Here is a 17,787-nt window from a genome sequence, read left to right on the forward strand (position 1 = left end):
CTCTCCTGGGTTTAAGAATGGGTTTCGGTCCCTGTTCTGTCCTTTCAGGGTGGCACAGGTTGGGAGTGTCAGGGCAGGAGGACAGTGGGAACTCCGGTGAAGCAGAGCCGGGCGTTCTTCCTGTCTGCGTGCTTCCGAAGGCTCCTAGGCCAAGTGGAGAGGGGTTGTGGGGAGGAGATTGGTGTCTTAGCAGCTTTAATCAAGATCACTGTCACCCATGCCCTGGGCCAAGTAGTTCTTTTCATGCATTATCCTACTTAAGCCTCTCAATAAGCCTTTGAGAGGTAGGTGATATCATTCTCATTTTAAAGAGGTTAAGTAAGTTGCCCAAGTAAGTGTCAGAGCCCAGAGTCTAACTGGGCTCCTGACTCTAGACCCAAAGGCCTTGACACCTGGGTGTGTGCACACTGAGGCTGCCCCTGTGTGTCCTAGGGAAGCCAAGGGTGGATGGTGGCCCGAAGGCCATTCAGTAAAGTGTCACTTATTTGTTTATCTTCCCACAGCTTGGCTTTTTTAGCGTTTGGTTTAATTTGATCATTCTGAGGAAATAAAACATTTCTTTGAAATGAGCACTTGACACTGCTGACCCTGTTCAGCCTGAAAAGCTCATCTCCTCCAGCACCCCATTGTCCAGGGATGTTGAGTAGTTAAACATCAGCTCTGGTAGGCCAGGTGGCTGTCGGTGACAGGAAGCCAGAGTTCAGTGACTAAGTGCCATGCTCTCTCACTGGAGAAGATGGAGCCCGGCCTGTGTGGCTCCACCTGAGGATCAGGGCTCTTTAAATCTCAGTGCAGTTCACCTTAACTACAGGCTATTTTGAATCTGCCCCACACATGGGTGTTTCAGGGGTCTGCAGAGATTTGGGCAGAGTTTACACACAGCACTTGGAGCTCCCACTATTAAGTTTTCTCCGAGGATTTCCTCTCCTCGCTTTCCAGCTGCTGTGGATACCTCCACCTCCCTTCTCTAGTTCTCCAAGCCAGCGAGAGTGCAGGTTTCTCTCCAAATTTTGGTCACCTCACCACCCTGGGGCCTATCTCCAGGCTAAAAGCTGTAAAAATAGAAAACTTACCCAGCGCCATGCCATTCCCTTCTTCCAGGTGTCAAACTTTTATCTCAAATATTTCCCTTCTTTTGGTCCCTCTTTAGTGCCCTCTGATAGACTTTTTAAATTCTGTCCAGAGTTCATCGTTGGTGTCTGTGTGTAGGCGTTGGGGAGGACTGTTTAAGAGGATCCTTTCTAGATCTCAAATCCTGTGCGTATCCATCAGCTCTCGTGTGAAAATTAGACGCGGGTGACATCAAAACTGTTCCAGCACTGGGATGCCGCAAAACCCTGATTCACCCTGACCTCTGTACTTCCGCCTGTTTTGCTCTATTGTCTGTTTATTCTTTCCCGCCTACGTCTCTCCCTAACTAGCTGCTCAAGAATGGCTGTTGAGCGCGCACTCATTCAACGGCAGGCGCGGTGCTGGGGGCTCTGAGGCTGGAGCTCATCCCAAATCCACATGGGCCGCCGGTGCCACCGGGCTGCCGGCCTCCCGCGTGGGCAGGCGTGTGGCACCCGTCTTCTGGAGGCCTTTGGTGCTCTGCTCCTCCCCGGTGGCATTTTATTCATTAGCGTCCTCGCTGCTTTTCCCCGCCACCACCAGTCTTGCTCCGCCATCAGATTAGAAGCTTCACCATGGCGAGGGCAAGTCTCATTCAGGCTTGCGACCGCCCATGCTGCCTGAAGGCTTTTCTAAGCTGGGAACTGAAAAGACACATGCAAGTCTGCCGCTGGAAAGAAGGGGGCCCATGCAGGGCATTAGCTTCCTGTCTCCGCAGCAGAGGGGCCATCGGGTAATACAGCACCCTTGGCTTTAAGAGAACATCTTAATAGAGACTACTCTCCTCCCCCTCTCCTCCTCCTCCTGTTTTGTTTTTTTTACTATTTGATTGTGGTCTAATTTAATGTTCAGCTATTTTGTGTGCCTAGTCTCTTCCTCAGAAGGGGATAATACATATATGTTAGTATGAAACACTTTTTGCTTTAAGTTGTTACAGCACAGCAAGGGGCCCTTTATTTCACCTTAGAGAATTCAACGCCAGAACTCATGTAAATAAACCAGCGACAGTCCATAAACGGATAGGAGAATCACCTGAATGTTTGATCTTGTCACACTTTATAAAATGTTATAATGAAGCTTCATAGATTAACAGTAACAAAGGGCAGCTATAAATACTTTTTCTCTTTGAGCCACAGTAATGAACATAATGTAAAATGGAAACTGTGGAAATGAGGTTAAGTGAATTAACCTAGTTTTCATACTTCTTCCTTAGATTCGGGTCAGAAGACATTTAAAAGGAGAAGATCTATCATCAATTGGGCCTTTTGGCGGGGTTCTGGCACTCACCTCGACAACCTCCCCATGTCCCCAACCTCTCCTATGCCAGGACAGCTCTTTGGAGTGTCTCTGCCAAATATCTGTGAGAACGACAACCTGCCCAAGCCTGTCTTGGTAAGCCTCATTCTGGCCTGGAACCCCAATGGGAAAATAGATTTGGGGAAGGAGAGAGCTCTGGAGGGCAAATCTGTCCACAAATGGAAATATTATAGACACCTATGGCTTTGGCTGAGAATCTTTGTTATTATTTCTTCAAAGAATAGAAATCTGATTAAGCTATTGTGTAATCGTAAATTAGACATAATAGGAAGAGGTCATGTAGTCTACTCGCCTCAGGAAAGAGCCACATAAGCCTGCTCAGATAAATTAGAATTTGCTTGGTAGACGGAGAATTCACATTAGCCCTCACATTTCCCTCACTTCCTTTCTTGGATCCTACATTGTTCAGAAAGCCTCCTGCAATCACTTTAGCAGCAGAGACTACTCAATCAGATGCTTTTAAAAAATCTTACATGTGTTGTATTTGTACTTCAAGTGTTTATGCATAAAGATAAATCCTCTGGCATTTCGTTATCTTTCTCGCATAGAATAGGTCAGATGGAAACCACTGCGTTTGTCTTGTCCCCAGTTGATAGAGTAAATGATCATTGCTAAGCGGCATTTACTGAGTATCCAGCATCCTCTAAGTCCTAGACTAGATGTACGCATTTTATGGTATTTTGTGCATCTGTAAGTGCCAGACACTGGCCTAGCCACTCCATTGCGTTCCCTGCACAGCGGAGTTAGGAGGTAGTTACCATCACCATCATCATCATCTCTGCTTTACAGATTTATTTTAAAAGCCTCAGGTTTGCCCGAGATCACACATTAAACATGTGCTCTAACTAGGTTTCAAATCCCATGGGTCGCTTTCTCCAACACCCATTCTTTTCCTGCATCGAAGGCAGAGACTGTACAGCTTGAAAGAAAGCAGAATGAGAGATGGGTCAGAATGGAACGGGATGGAGAGAGCCTCCTGGGGGAACAGGAGGAAGGAACTGCGGGAAGTAGAGTGAAGTGTGAAGATGCATAAAAAGAGAGAGGAGCAAGTGGAGAATGCATTTGACGATAATATTTCCATATTTGGGGAGAAGAGTTTGTGTAAGAGAGTAATGGGGATAGAATCCTGAGCTAGAAGAGAGTCCAGTTGACAGACCTTGAAGCAGTTAGGGAAATCTGAGTTTAAAGTGGCTGTTGGTGCCTGGCCAGCATGGCTCAGCAGTTGAGCATCGACCTAGGATCAGAGAGATTGGGGCTTGATTCCCAGTCAGGGCACATGCCCAGGTTTGGGGCTCAGTCCCCAGCAGGGGACGTGTAAGAGGTAGCTGATCAATGAATCTCTCATCATTGATGTTTCGATCTCTCTCTTCCTCTCTCTGAAATCAATAAATAAAATATTTAAAAAATAAAAATAAAGTGGTTGTTGGTTCATTGAAACAAGAAAATCTCATTAAAGCAAGTGTTTAAAGTAAAATGTTTTTTAGGTGTTGAATAAATAGAAGAAAGGACATTTAGAGATACCAAAAAAAATATCTGACTAATTCTGCCAGCAGTCCATCCAGCCCCAGCCCTCATGCTCTCCCCTCGTCCCCCGAGCCTCTGACAGCCGAGAGATTGCTGGTGTGTGAAAGTGCCTTTTTTTCTTTGCTTCCCCATAGGATATGCTTTTTTTCCTTTACCAAAAAGGACCCCTCACAAAAGGCATCTTCAGACAGTCAGCCAATGTGAAATCGTGCCGAGAGCTGAAAGAGAAACTGAACGCTGGAGCTGAAGTGCACCTAGACTGTGAATCTATTTTCGTGATAGCATCTGTGCTGAAGGTAGGAAAGTCCTCCCTCCATCCACCCCCTGGCACGGCTCTGGAGAAAGACAACTGGTTTCTTTCATTATGATATTATTCTCATCTGCAAAGAACTGTAATAGATTAGGACCTAAAACGTGTTAAAAACGCTTCACAAAGTCAAGATTGTCCTTTAAAAGCCACCGCCAGTGATATGGCATGTCAGACATACTTTTTAAAATGTTTCTATCCCACGCCTCTCCTCTCCTCTCCTCTCCTCTTCACTTCTGCTACCCCATGCAAAAAAATAATAAGTTAAATTAAAAATAATCGAAACACATACAGCACAGTTTACCAAAACAAAGATCCTGATTATGATGACTTCCTCACAATCTCACTACCATCCTAATAAAGGCAGATTTTTCAAAAATAAGCTTTATTAAACTTTGAAAAAGAAGTTTATCATAACAAACAAACATTTGCCTAACAACTGAAAAAAAAAACTGCTCTCTGAGACCGCTGAACATTCCATGCACTGATCCAGTCATGGTGCCTTCCCTTGTCCCTGTTGCCTTTTTAAAGTAAAAGTGGGACAGGAGTGACCGCAGTGCCTGGGCCTCCTTTATAAAAACCCTTCCGACAGCTGAAGTTCTTTACGATTCTCACCCTCACCTGTGGTTACTCAAGTCACATCCACAGTTGGTTCAGAGCGCTTCTGAGATGATTTCCTCACACGTTCTTGAAAGTGCCTCACATTTTTGGAAAACGTAGAGTCGAGCTCAGCTTTGAACAGAGCTTTTGACCCTAGTGATAGCTCTGCGGACCTGCCTCAGGCTTCCGTCTCCAGCAGGGTGGGAAGGCACCATGCCAGGGGCCCAGAGCAGGCCCCAGCCGCATCCCAGGGTGGGAGCATGAAAACCTAACGACAAGGTGGTGAAGAAGACGCCTGCATGCCCCCTCCTGCAGGGCGCCCAGCGGCTTCCAGAGCCCTGCTTCACGGCCTAGTGCACAGGGAGATGATTCTGGGCAGATGGGCCGTGTCTGTTCTTAGCCCCTGCTGTAGGCTGTGCAGTAGAGATCACTCAGGACAGCTGGAGAGCTGGAGCCAGGCTCATCCAAACCTTGCTGCTGCACAGGGTTTGTGATTACTCTTCAGCCCTGGAATACAATAGAGCATGGTGTGTTCAGCCAGATATGTGTCAGGGATACACACACACACACATAAACACACACATATATACAATGAATTTTTCTCTTGTAATCATATAATTAGGCCTTCTCCCATCTCTTAATTTTAGAAGCTAACGCCTGTGTTCTAGAACATTTTCCTTATAATGCTATTCTTCACAGCCCCACACTTCTTAAAAGTTTGTGGTAAATTATTGAGGCTATTGCAAAAAAGTGTAATCCTAGAAGAGTTCAATTGTATTTCAAATTGCAGAAACATTACATGTGCAAAAATAAGCAAACGACAAAAACTGATTCAAATGGTTGAAAAGTCTGGTTGAACAAGAAGTTAAAGTTTTATAATCATGTAACTGCATTTTACTCTCATTTCTTCCAAGCGGGTGCAGGAAAGGACACACTTTTTGTCAAAAGTTTTTGAGCTTTTTTTTCGTTTCTTGTTTTTGAAACTATTTAGAGGCGCTGGTTTAGTTTTCCTTTCATGTTCTACTTATGCTGGTTTTGCTTAAATATAAGCTCAACTCTTCAAACTATAATTGAAAGAAAATGGCTTGAGACACTGTAACTTTGATCCATCAGATCTTTGAGGGAAAGGTCATTTAACCCTGCAGGAATCTCATCTCCCATGAACCTGGTACTTGGGCCCTGGTCTGGAGGGGGAGACCGTGAGGGCCGTTGAGTGTGAGCTGGTGATTGTAATTCAGAACCAGCGCTCGGATCCTTTCTCAGCTGTGGTGGTGGTTGCATTTCGTAACTTGTTTTTCCAGCTGTGGAGAGTTCATTGAGATGTTACGACCTATTATCTTTCAAGTGTAGGTTTAAGATTTAATGATGTTTTTCTTCAAGACAGATCATAAGTATGTTTTCCACTGAGATTTTAAAAGAGAGCTATTGTCACTGCCCCACTTTGAAGTAACAGAATTTGCCTCTTCGAAATCTGACTTTTAAAGTAGGTGCAGCAACTAAAATTAGTTTGGAATTATGAAAATTCAATGGCTTTGCCCAAAAAGAGGTAACTTTTGTAAAGACACACCTGAATCACAAGTATCCATGTACATTTCCACTGGGAGAGATAATAGAACAGAGAAAGACATAATAGGACAGGAGGAATCAGTCATCTTCCCACTTGTTAACCACTCCTTAAAAAAAATTGTATCATGATGGGACACGTGACTACAAAGAGGTTTTTAAAATTATCTTAGAATCTCAATTATAGTTACTTGGCCTTCCCTTGTCCCGCATTAATATCGGTGCATATGCAAATAGCAACAGCTCAGTAATGACCACTGCTACGTCTGGGTCTGTGCTTGGCGCCGAAGGGTATGAGTAGTGAGTGAGGGTCTAGTGGGGGAGATACACGTGTAATCAGCTAACTGTGACGAAAAGGTACCACAGCCTTCATATCAGTAATGTAAACATGACATGTAAATAACAAGTTGTATGTTGCCTTTTGTGAAACACATCGGTAAAGCTGCTGGTTTGGTTTTCCAGCACTATTTAAATTGCTCAGTTGCATCTTTCACCTACCTCCGGGAACTTGCAGAATGATAGCCAGCCATGGGCACAGCGCTTAGACGTGACATTGGGTTTTCTCTGCCTAAAGTTTACTGAGGTAGAGATCAGGCTTCGCAAGCTTAGCCTTGCGGATACCATGCCAAAAACAACAGAGAGAGTTGGCTTAGAACAGAAATGACATAGGACCAGAAACAAATTTGGGTTTTTTTAAGCGTTTTATAAACAGAGGTCAAACAACAAACGCCCTTGGTCATATGCTGCTTGTGTTCCAGTCTGGTCTCCCCACACCCAGCCCCACCAGCGTTTCAGCAGAGCAGGGTCTGGAAGGCCGGAAAGGAAAATGTGCCGGGGGGTGCTGTTTAGTGTACATCGGGCATGGGGCACTTCCCCAGCCTCCCAGAGCCCGGCCCCTGCCTGGAATGCTTTCTCCCCCAAACAGTGAGGGCCCCTGTATGGGGAACAGCAGGGAAACTCTCTCTAGATGGACTTTGTCACCAATACTCCTGGGACAGAAAGTTTGAAAATAGCGGGGACTTTATTTTATTCCCTGCTCTGTCCCTAGCACCTCAAGCAGTGTCTGCACATAGGGATAAATATGTATAGCGTGACTGAGTGACTGATTACATCATGAACCCCGCAAATACCTTTGTGCATTTCTTTGACTTAGTGATTGGAGAGGGGGCAAGGGGATTTAGGATGACTTGCCAGGCCCTGTCGCATAGTCCTAGTTTGCTAAAATGTACACAAACAGGGGCTTTCAGCCCAAGCGGGTTGTCCTGTATCTTCCCCACTATAGTCCTAACTCCAGTTATCCCTCTGGTTTTTGTTAGAAAAAAGCACAGCATGTGTTTCTACATGTGCACATTAGTGGAGAGTTGGCACAGAGCTCTGTGTATTCCAAAGAAGGGAAGACGTAACTGAACTTTGCAACAAAATGTTTTATCATTTCTCCAGTCCATGTTTAGCATGAGAATAATGGTTTAAAATATTTATTTTTCCCTCTCTGTTAGGATTTTCTACGAAATATTCCCAGAAGTATTTTCTCATCAGATCTCTATGATCACTGGGTCTGTGTAATGGATCAAGGAAATGATGAAGAGAAAATAAATATAATTCAGAGGTAATTATTCTAATTTGGTCATGCCTCAAAAATACTTTTTAAAAGCACGTATATTTTATAAGCTTGTCTATTAAAGTAATGACGACTATCAAAATCATATCCGTGGGGACCAGTTTAAAAACAGATTTTTGCTAGCTGCTGTCATTGTTGCTGCTGTTTCCTCCCTGATCTTGTTAGCCTGGCATTGTGCACACTTGCCCACTGCACACCTTCTCTAGATCCAACTCTGAGAGGAGCTGAAACCCATTAGAGTAATAGCTAATGCGATAACTTCCGATCTTCATTCTGGTAAATATATAACCAGACAACTCCTTAAATGTCTCATTCAGCAGCTGAATTCATACAGAGAAAATTTCCTCCCTCAAGGACCCCGGAGTCCGGTGGAGGCACAGGTACAGCAGGAGTCCCGCTACGGGGCAGTGTGGCCGGCGCTCTGGAAGGGGTGTGCGGGGAGGGCCGTGCGGGAGCGCTGCAGGGAGGCGCTCACCCTGGAGAGGCAGCAAGGAAAAGGGAGTGGCCCGCTGCGGGCTGGCCACAGGAGTGTACCGCCTGGGCTCATGCGAGGGGAAGCTGCTGGCAGGACCTACCCAGCCCATCCCTCAGTATTCCCTGCATTGCAGAGAGCAGGGAAGACGTGTCCATCAAAAGAAAGCAATACTTCCAGTTCTTTGAAAACCCAAGAATCCCACTATCATTTTTTTGCATATGCCTGTTCAGGACAGTTTTTGCTAGAGCAGCTTTCAAATATGAATTGTTATCTACACACTGCTATTGATAGACATCCCTTATCCATAGAAGAACATAGTACAACTGTTGGAGACACCGGAAAGCAAAGCCTTGTCACAAAACACTACCTCTGCTTCCATATGGTTTGGGGGAAACCACTCAGAGATAGTGGAGATCAGAGTCTGTGCTTGCGGCTCATTGTCTAAAACGGGTGGGGAACGAGGAGCATCCAGCCCGTGGGCCGTGTACAGTCAGCGAAATCATTTGGTCTGGCCCTGCCAAGGCAACCGCAGGAGGGACTCGAAATTCTGTAAATCTAGCAGCTTTTTTCATGGCTAATTTTTAAGTTGATGATTTCGTATGGCCCGCAAATGATGTTATAAATATCCAAATGGCCCTCAGCAGAAAAAAAGGTTCCCCACCCCTAGTCTAAAACTTTATATCCTACTGTTAAAGAATGATTTCTTTTAAAAAAAAAAAAAAAGTAAAGTGATGACTGTCATACAAATATAAAATGAACTCGTGAAGATTTCATTGAAATCATTAATTAATGAGAGAACCGATGTTGCGGACAGTTCAAAGGAGATTTCAAACTGCCACAACTTAATGTAGTTGAATCAGGAGTGCTGACTGAGATGCGAAACTGGCTCTCTTTACTGGGGCGTTGAAGGGGAGGGGGACAAATAAATCATTTGTCTCTTGACCAGACAGTGTTCAGTTCTGTGGACAGGTGTTAGGTGCACTGCGTGCTGCCCATCACCCACCGTTTGCGGAGCTGGTAGAGTTAGCGCAAAGGCTTGCAGCCCCGCAAACCCAGGTGACCAGAAGAGTGTTCTAGATGGACAGCGCCTCGCCCCATGCAGCCCCCTCGGTGATCTTTCGGTTCATTTCAACGTCTTGCGTACTTTGTCGCTACAAAACTACACTCACCGTCAGTTCGTGGTGCTGAAGAAATGCCTCTCTGTTATTTTTGCAACAAGAATCAGGCCACCTCATTTCCTCCTCTTGGTTACAGATGCTTTTTTTAAAGAAGCAACAGCCACGACTATCAATATATGTTTCCGGATGGTAGTAAAAGTCGCTTTCGGTGAATGATAATGTAAAAATCCCTTGTCGGTTACAAAATAAGAACAGTAGGAAACAGACTGTGATAAGCTTGACTTACATGCGAAAGTGATACAAGCGAGATGAGCCTTGGGACAAACTGACTTTGGAGGCCAGCGAAGCAGGGCCTGAGCCCTCAGAATGGCCTGGCGGTCTAATGGGTCAAGTGTGGGTTCCCACCAGGAGACACAATTCCTGCGTTGCTACTTGGAAATAAAGCGGCACTTTAAGTTTAATGGTTGTCAGGTTTCATCAGAAAGCTTTTTGGGGGATTTTGGTTGAGAATATTCTGAAATGTTATAGGATTTGCCTGAGTTAAAAGAGATGATACTAATTTCAGGGGAATATTTCGAGTAGTGTTTTTCATGAGCCATTTCTCTGCATTCTTTTACATTTTTACTGAGTTGTGAAGACAGTGTACAAAATAAAGAACTAAGTCTTTGTGCTTATTTTCTCTCTTTCTGGGCAGGCAACCCTCCCTTAGCCTGGCACCATGTGAACTGAATGCCTGCACATCTGGGCTGTGTTCTTGCTTTGCATGGGGAACTCATGGAAAGCGAGGGTTGCCTGTTTATCCAAACTTTTTATGAACTATCTTGCTTAAAGAGTGTATTTTTTTCTCTCTTTAGGCTGTTAGATCAGCTCCCGAGAGCCAATGTTGTTCTTCTAAGGTACCTTTTCGGGGTGTTACACAACATTGAGCAACACTCCTCATCTAACCAGATGACCGCGTTTAATTTAGCCGTGTGTATTGCTCCAAGCATTCTTTGGCCTTCTACTTCCTCCAGCCCAGAACTAGAAAACGAATTGACAAAAAAGGTAATGACGTTTTCCATTTTTGTGCCCCCGGGGGACTGAGTCCCCATTTTGAACCTAAAATTCGGGATATTAATTCTGAAAGACAGTTTCTTAAGTAACATAAATTTGAGTTCATTAATTGTTCTGTCCTATTTGGGTAGATTATAGAAAAGTGGTTTCTGGAGCAGAAAAGTGCTAGCAGTTGGGTTACTTCTCTGTCCCCTTTAAAGAGACAAAAAACTATGACTGACTTAGACCACAGAGTGATAAGAAAGTAGTTGATATGATTTTAAAAAGAAACCAGGACTTTGAAGTTAGACAAGCCAAGGTTCAATTCTCAGCCCCGCCACTTGCCAGATGTACAATCTTGGGCAAAATTAGTTACATCGATCCAGTTTCTCATCTGAAAACTGGAGGTGGTGATAATACCTCACTCATGCAGTGGTTACTTGAAACCACACTCCTGTGGTTCCAGGTGCTCCCACCATTCTGCCTGATCCTTTGCCTCAGCTATTGGAGCAGGGAAACTATGGGAAGATTCCTGTACATCTCAGTGGAAGCACAAAGCTCCCTAGTTAAATCTTTCCTCCTCCCCGAGCACCTCCAGTTAGGGAGCCTACGGGAAGGAAAGGCATAGGCAGAGACCAGTTGGGCAAAATGCAAGTTTTCTGTCCAGCTGTTTCTCTCACAGTCAACCCACAGAGGATGCCCTCTTCCCAACCCAAGACAGCCTCCTTTTAAAAAGAAACACATTCTGTAAGTCTCCATCTAATGATGCTTTGAGGACCCTAATAACAAAGTGTGTTTCTTCACCCCAACACTGTAGAGAATACTTAAAACTACCCTAATTTTAAAGACATAGCCATTGGGATTAAAATGTTAGCGTTAGACCAAGGCCACAAATAATAACTTTAGTCCACTGATTAAAATTCATTTCTGTCTCAAAATTCCTCTTGACAGCGTCATAGCTTTTTAGGGGAAACTCTTTTGTCTACTTTTAAAACAGACGAATTTTCTTCCGGATTCTTTTGCTGTTTTGTTGAAATCAGGATTCATATATGAAATATGATTTGTAGACATGCTATCTGAAAAGTGGCACTTCATTTCTGTCCCTTTTTGTACAGGTCACTCTGCTTATTCAGTTTCTGATTGAAAATTGCTGTAGAATATTTGGAGAAGAAATCACTTCCCTCTTTGGAGAGGTTTCAGTGAGGTGTGATACTAGAGAGAATACCTCAGGTATTGTGAATAACTGGATTGTTTTTTATGAGAAATCAACACGTGTCTGTGCAGGTTGTGGGACAGTGGTTGTCCCGGATCCCACAGCAGCTCAGGGAAGGGAGCCACTGACCTGGGTCAGTGCGCCTAGGGCTCCTTCGTTAGCAGGCCTGCTAATGTCAACACTGCCATGGGGTTAGAAGTGTGTAAGACGAGATCCCAAAATTCAGGAACTTGTTAGTGGCAGCATGACATGGTTTGATGGTTTTAACCTTTTTTTAAATAAAACTTTACAAGGAATGCTAATATACATAATAGAATGACTGTGGTTAAAACCAGAGTAGAAGGCCCAGAGGCAGTAGAGGCGGGCCTGGTCTTTTCCTTTCTCTCCTTCCTCTTGCAGTCCCTGAGACACCTCAGGATGCCAGTGAGCTGTGAAGCAGTTTCAAAGCAGCTAGCCTCATGGTGGGATAGGGGAGACTTGAAGACATGCCACCTTCCAGAGTAGGCATTCCTGTACCACCAATTACTAGTTAGGTTACCTTTGGCCAACTGTTCTCTCCAACTGAACATCGATTCTGTATCTATAAAATATGGATAACCATAATGTCTAACTTTTTTGTTTTACTTAAAAATTAAATAAATAATGGATATTAAAGAACTTTGTCAAAGAGAAATTGATAGGGTTAGTAATTGGTTGCCCTGAGACCAGAGTGGATTATGTGTGTTCACCAGCAGTCCATGCTAGACGGCAGTCTTATTCAGAACCCAAGCATCCCTTTTATTTTTATTTTTTTATCATTTCTCGGTATCATGACAATGTCACCTTGCTTTGAGGAAATCTTACTTAAGGAAAGCCCATTCCTTCAGGAACTGAGATAAATCTAGCATACCCAAACAATTTTATTTTATATTCCACACTAACAAATTGAGAAGATTGCGAAAGATTCCTTTTTTCCTGAGAGTAGAAATTTGAAAAATCTACATGAGAAGAGAATTAGACTAATCACCGTCAGGTGTTTTTTTTAAGGCAGCATGTATTTGGAGTAAGTAACAAGGTTAATCCTGGTTTGATTTTTTTCACAGATATCTCTTGCTTACAAATGACTGACTCCTCCTATGACAGCCTAGAGAATGAGCTGAATGAAGATGCTGATGCCCCGTGTAGTGACCTGGTGAAGAGCCTTGGCCAGGGGAGCAGGAGCATGGACTCCGTCTTAACCCTTAGTGACTACGACCTCGACCAGCCAGAGGTGGAAGGTCTTTTGACCCTGAGTGACTTTGACTTAGACCGTTCTAAACATGAAGACATTCAAATGGAACAGCCTCTTGAATCCAAGCAGGTGACTGTCACGGTACTGTACAGAGAGGCCACCCTGCAGGACCACGCCGGGGCCCCGTCTGGCACGACCGCACCCAGCTATCTGCCCACAGCTGCCACGGAGGCTCCAAAGAGCCCCCGGCGGCACCGGCGCTGCTCGGAGCCCAGCATCGACTATCGGGATTCCAAGCTTTCTTCTTTCAGGGAGTTTTACCAGAAGAAGCTACGCAAGTCCAGCTGCGATGCGATCCTGTCACAGAAGGACAAGGACCATCTGAAGTGGAACGAACCCTCCCAGGAGGAGGGTAAGGCGTGCTTTCAACAGAGTTTAGTGACAGCCACCGATACCAAGAAAAATGCCACGAATAAAAATGCTAAGAAGAAAAGCTTCTTTGGCCATGAAGGAAATCACATGCGGCTTCCCCCGCAGTCCAAGCCGGTGGCCATCTCTGTGGCATCTTGCAGTCACATGTCCCCTCATGATCACGCCAGGAGCCAGCCCTTGGACGCAGACACACCCGGCCACACCCCCGCGCACACAGCGGACGCCCTCAAGAGCTGCAGGCGGCACCGGCGCTGCTCGGAGCCCAGCATCGATGACCAGCACTCCAAACTCACCTATCTCAGGGGCATTTTTTCAAGGAAACACAGTAAAGCCAGCTCGGAAGCCAGCCACTTGCACGGAGAGGAGGCTTATCTCAAGCAGCACAAGTCTTTGCAAATGGAGGGGCAAAAGCTCATTAACCAGAGTTTGGTGATGGGGATCGAGGTGGGCAAGAGCAGTGCCACAAACCAGAACCCTGAGAAATCCTTACCCTCAAGATTAAGCATTTGCCCCAGGACTAGCTATTCCAGCTTGTCCTCCCCAGGCACTTCCCCGTCTGGCTCCTCGGTGAGCTCCCAAGACAGCGCTTTTTCTCAGATCTCAGAACATTCTGTGTTTACACCCACTGAAGCTTCCTCTCCAATAGATTGCACTTTTCAGGCTCCGAGCAAGCAGGAGGAGCTTTCTTCTGACTTCTGCGGGTCCAGTCTCGTTTCTGGGGTGCCCGGTACCTCCTCTGGGCAGGCCGGCAGCCGCCCGGCTTATACAAAAAAGGGTACGGTGGAGCGGCACTCGCAGGTGCATTCTGTAACTCTCCATCCCAGCATGTGGCTGAGAAACGGCATGGCCAGTCTGAAAAACTGGTCCCTCAAAAACAAAGCAAGGGCCAACAGGTCAGAGGGAAGGAAAACGGCCTCTCTCCAGGGACCCACCGAGCCGCCTCCACACGCCTCTGGGCTTCCAGAAGCCACCTCCCTGCAAGACACACAGAAAGACATGCCCCTGAGGGCAACAGAAGGACTTGGGGTTGTGCAGACGGCCCAGCGGTATAGCTCATGCCCCAGCGACGTCTCAGAGAAACACGGTAGCGCTCCCTTCGGCCTAGTGGAAGACACATTCGAGCTGTGCATGAAGCTACATGGGGAAGGAGAGGGCAGTGGGCGGTGCTCCCCTGGCACCCTGCCGTGTTCGAGGTCCTCACCCAGCTCTTTGGTTGCGGATGATGTATTCAGCCCAGACTCGGGGCCTGCGGTAGCTTGTGACGTTGGGGACAAACATTCAACCAAAGACATTTTCCCACAGTAAGAATCTGGTGTCTACAAGAACAGAAACTGGGCTAATAATGACATCAAGACAATAATTATTATGACCCCTTTGTATAAAGTACCTGGAATAGGTAGCATAAAGATAATTATTGCTAATACTTGAGACAATAAAATAATTCATTTTATTGAGACCATTTGGCAAAATATGTAGACTTAAAAAAAATTCATCACCTAAGTGATCGCGAGGCCTTTCCTTATGAAAGCGTGGGATCGGGCCTTTCGTGTGATTTTAAAGAAACTAGCAGAGAGAGAAAGCAACTCCTTTTTTTTTTTTCAATTTTATTGAATTTATTAGGTGACATCGGTTAATAAAATTATATAGGTTTCAGGTGTACAATTCTATAATCTGTCACCACCCAAAGCCAAGTCCCCCCTCACCGTTCACCGCGTTTACCCTGTTCCACTTGCCGCACCCCCTTTCCCTCTGCTGATCGCCAGGCCGTTGCCTGTGCCTATGAGGGTTCTTTTTGGGGGGGGATTACTTAATCCCTTCACCTTTTTCAGCCAACCCTCTGATGGCTGCCAGTCTGTTCTCTCTCTGAGTCTGTTTTCTGTTTTGTCAGTTTATTTTGTTCATTAGATTCCACATACAAGTGAAACCATAAGGTACCTGCCTCTCTCTGACTGGCTTGTCACTAGATTAAAAAGGAACCGTGAAGATCCGTGTCCTGAGAAGGCCAGGACTGCGGGGAGAGGGGAGGGCACGGCGAAACCACCCACGTCGCGTGGAATGTGTTTAATCAATAGGCAAGAAAACGCCGCTCATCAGAGCACTGGGAAGGAAGGCGTCCTGGTCATGGAGGAGATGGTGGGAAACATTTCCCGAGCCCAAGTCAGCGGCCAGGTCTCTGACATAGTCACGTCCTCACAGGATCATTCCAGAAAACAGCCCACCGCCGCGGCTGGCCTGGAAAACTAGAGCGGCTCGGGCGCATGAGCACAGGGCGCCGCTTTTCCGTTGCGGGTGCTGCTTGACTTGCTTTCCTTGGGCTGCAGGCTCCACAAAGCCCCAAGAACCAGCTGTGCAGAGGAAGGAGGACCCGGCTGCTCCTCAGCGTCCCCTCCAAAGGGACCCGTGCCGGGAACATTCTTCAGAAGCGCAGCTTTCCCTCCTAGGAGGCGACCTGAAAGCGCTCGCTACCTGACGGTGGAGGACCGCAGCTGCGACAGTCCTTCCCGTCACAGGGATGCCGGTGCCAGCATGAGGAAGGCCTGGCCCCTCTTTGCCAAAATGCTTTCCTGCAGCCCGGCCTCTTAGCCAGAACCATTCCTGACCAATCGCCCTTTTTCCCGTTTTCCCGTGGCCGTAGAGGGCCGGTGAGAGGGTGCCAGCTGTGCAGAGCTGCAGGCCAGAAAACCCACCGAGGCGGCTGCCAGTCGCTGGCTTTGGATTGCCGTACCTCCCGGAGTTTTTATGTATTTCTGTCCCAATGATTCATGGTTTACATAGTGTATCCCCCACCCCGCTGGTTTATTTTATATCCCTGGACATTGCTCTTCTCTCTGCCTTAAGGTGACACTGGTACATCTCCTGGATTAGCTCCATTGATGATTAGGCCTTGCCGGTCAGTATGAAAGGACAGAGTCAGGGAAGGATGTGCATCTTCCTGCGTTTGAACTTGTTGCTTATAAGAAGTTGTTTAGAACCCGTTGGGTCTCTCTAGTCCACCATCAGATGGACCTTTCTCCCACAAACTAGCTTATTCCGAATTATTTTTCTGAGCCACCAAGAAGCTTTCATGTCAGATGTTCTTTCCCTGTTGTCCTAACTGTAGCATTTTTTTCAGTTATAGGGGAAAAATTGTTTTCTGGCAGCCCTGGCTGGGTAGCTCAGTTGGTTAGAGCATCATCCTCATATGCCAAGGTTGTGGGTTCGATCCCCAGTCAGGGCACATACAAGAAGCCACCAGTGAATGCAGAAATAAGTGGAACAACAAATCGATGTTTCCCTCTCTCTCTCTCTCTCTAAAGTCAATAAAATTAAAATAAAAAGTGTTTTCTGTAAAATACAAGAAGTCTTCTCAGTATTAGCTATTGGTGCTACCTACCTCTAGGGTACATAGCCCTGTTTACCCTAATTAATTATAATCAGCTTTTATAACTCTGGGTCCAAAGAACTCCTTCATGACACTGACCATCTCAGTCACAGATGTGAAGTGGATATCACCTTGTAACCAACCACTCCTATAGTTAAGACTCCTCAGTGTACATATGCATTTTTTGCGGTATATAAAGGCAACAGGGATTCCCCTTACCCTTAGGGCAAAGCTACTGTCAGAACTGCAAGATGTGAATGAAGCTCTTCCAGCTTGGAGTGTCTTTCTGGAAGAAATTTCTTCTCTACTTAACAAAATAATAGTTCTAGCCTTTATATATGTTGATGAGTAGAAAACCATCCACCCAATTTGAAACAGAAGAAAATAGATGTTGAGGTTCTTAATTATTCCTACTCTCTGTGTTCCCTTAGATCCTCCTGTAATACTTAATGTGAATAGTTTGTTAATATTGCTGTAAAGTATTATATTGTATGATTCGAAGAACATGTCATTTTATTATACTCGGTTAATCTATAATATATTAGACTGATGCTTTATCAAAAATGCTTTGAGTTTGTATAATATATCTTGACAAATTTTACTATCCTGTTATGTAATAAATGTGTATTTTTGTACTTGCAGAAACTGCTGCTAACTTTTAAAGTTGTTTGGTTTTCAAGGCACTGATAATGGATATGTATGAAGTCCATGCTGTCTATTAAATAAAATACCATTCTCCAAAGTTAACAATCTCAACAGAGCAATGTTGCCTTTGTAGAATTGTTTTAGCTAATGAGCCCAATTTCTGCTTTACCATTGGAAATTTCATAAAAGGTAATTAATGCAGAATTGGAACTTTGAGCTTTTTAGTCATAGGCCAGAGTCAGTCTTTCTCATCTTACCATTC

At 45.3% G+C, this 17,787-nt stretch overlaps 1 protein-coding gene across 1 annotated transcript in view; it reads left to right on the forward strand.

Annotated features, from left to right (window-relative positions):
* The window catches only part of ARHGAP20 (Rho GTPase activating protein 20), a 100,507-nt gene extending 82,879 nt beyond the window's left edge, over positions 1-17,628 (forward strand). Inside the window, exons 10-15 of the mRNA XM_081155570.1 lie at positions 2,324-2,502; positions 4,086-4,247; positions 7,918-8,027; positions 10,487-10,676; positions 11,780-11,894; positions 12,960-17,628. Coding sequence (XP_081011696.1) covers positions 2,324-2,502; positions 4,086-4,247; positions 7,918-8,027; positions 10,487-10,676; positions 11,780-11,894; positions 12,960-14,824 — 2,621 coding nt within the window. The 3' untranslated portion in view covers positions 14,825-17,628. The remainder of the gene's footprint in view (positions 1-2,323; positions 2,503-4,085; positions 4,248-7,917; positions 8,028-10,486; positions 10,677-11,779; positions 11,895-12,959) is intronic.
* The last annotated feature ends 159 nt before the right edge of the window (positions 17,629-17,787 follow it).

The sequence above is a fragment of the Miniopterus schreibersii genome (assembly GCF_964146895.1).
Source record: "Miniopterus schreibersii genome assembly, chromosome: 12".
In the NCBI taxonomy this organism is placed as follows: Eukaryota; Metazoa; Chordata; class Mammalia; order Chiroptera; family Miniopteridae; genus Miniopterus; species Miniopterus schreibersii.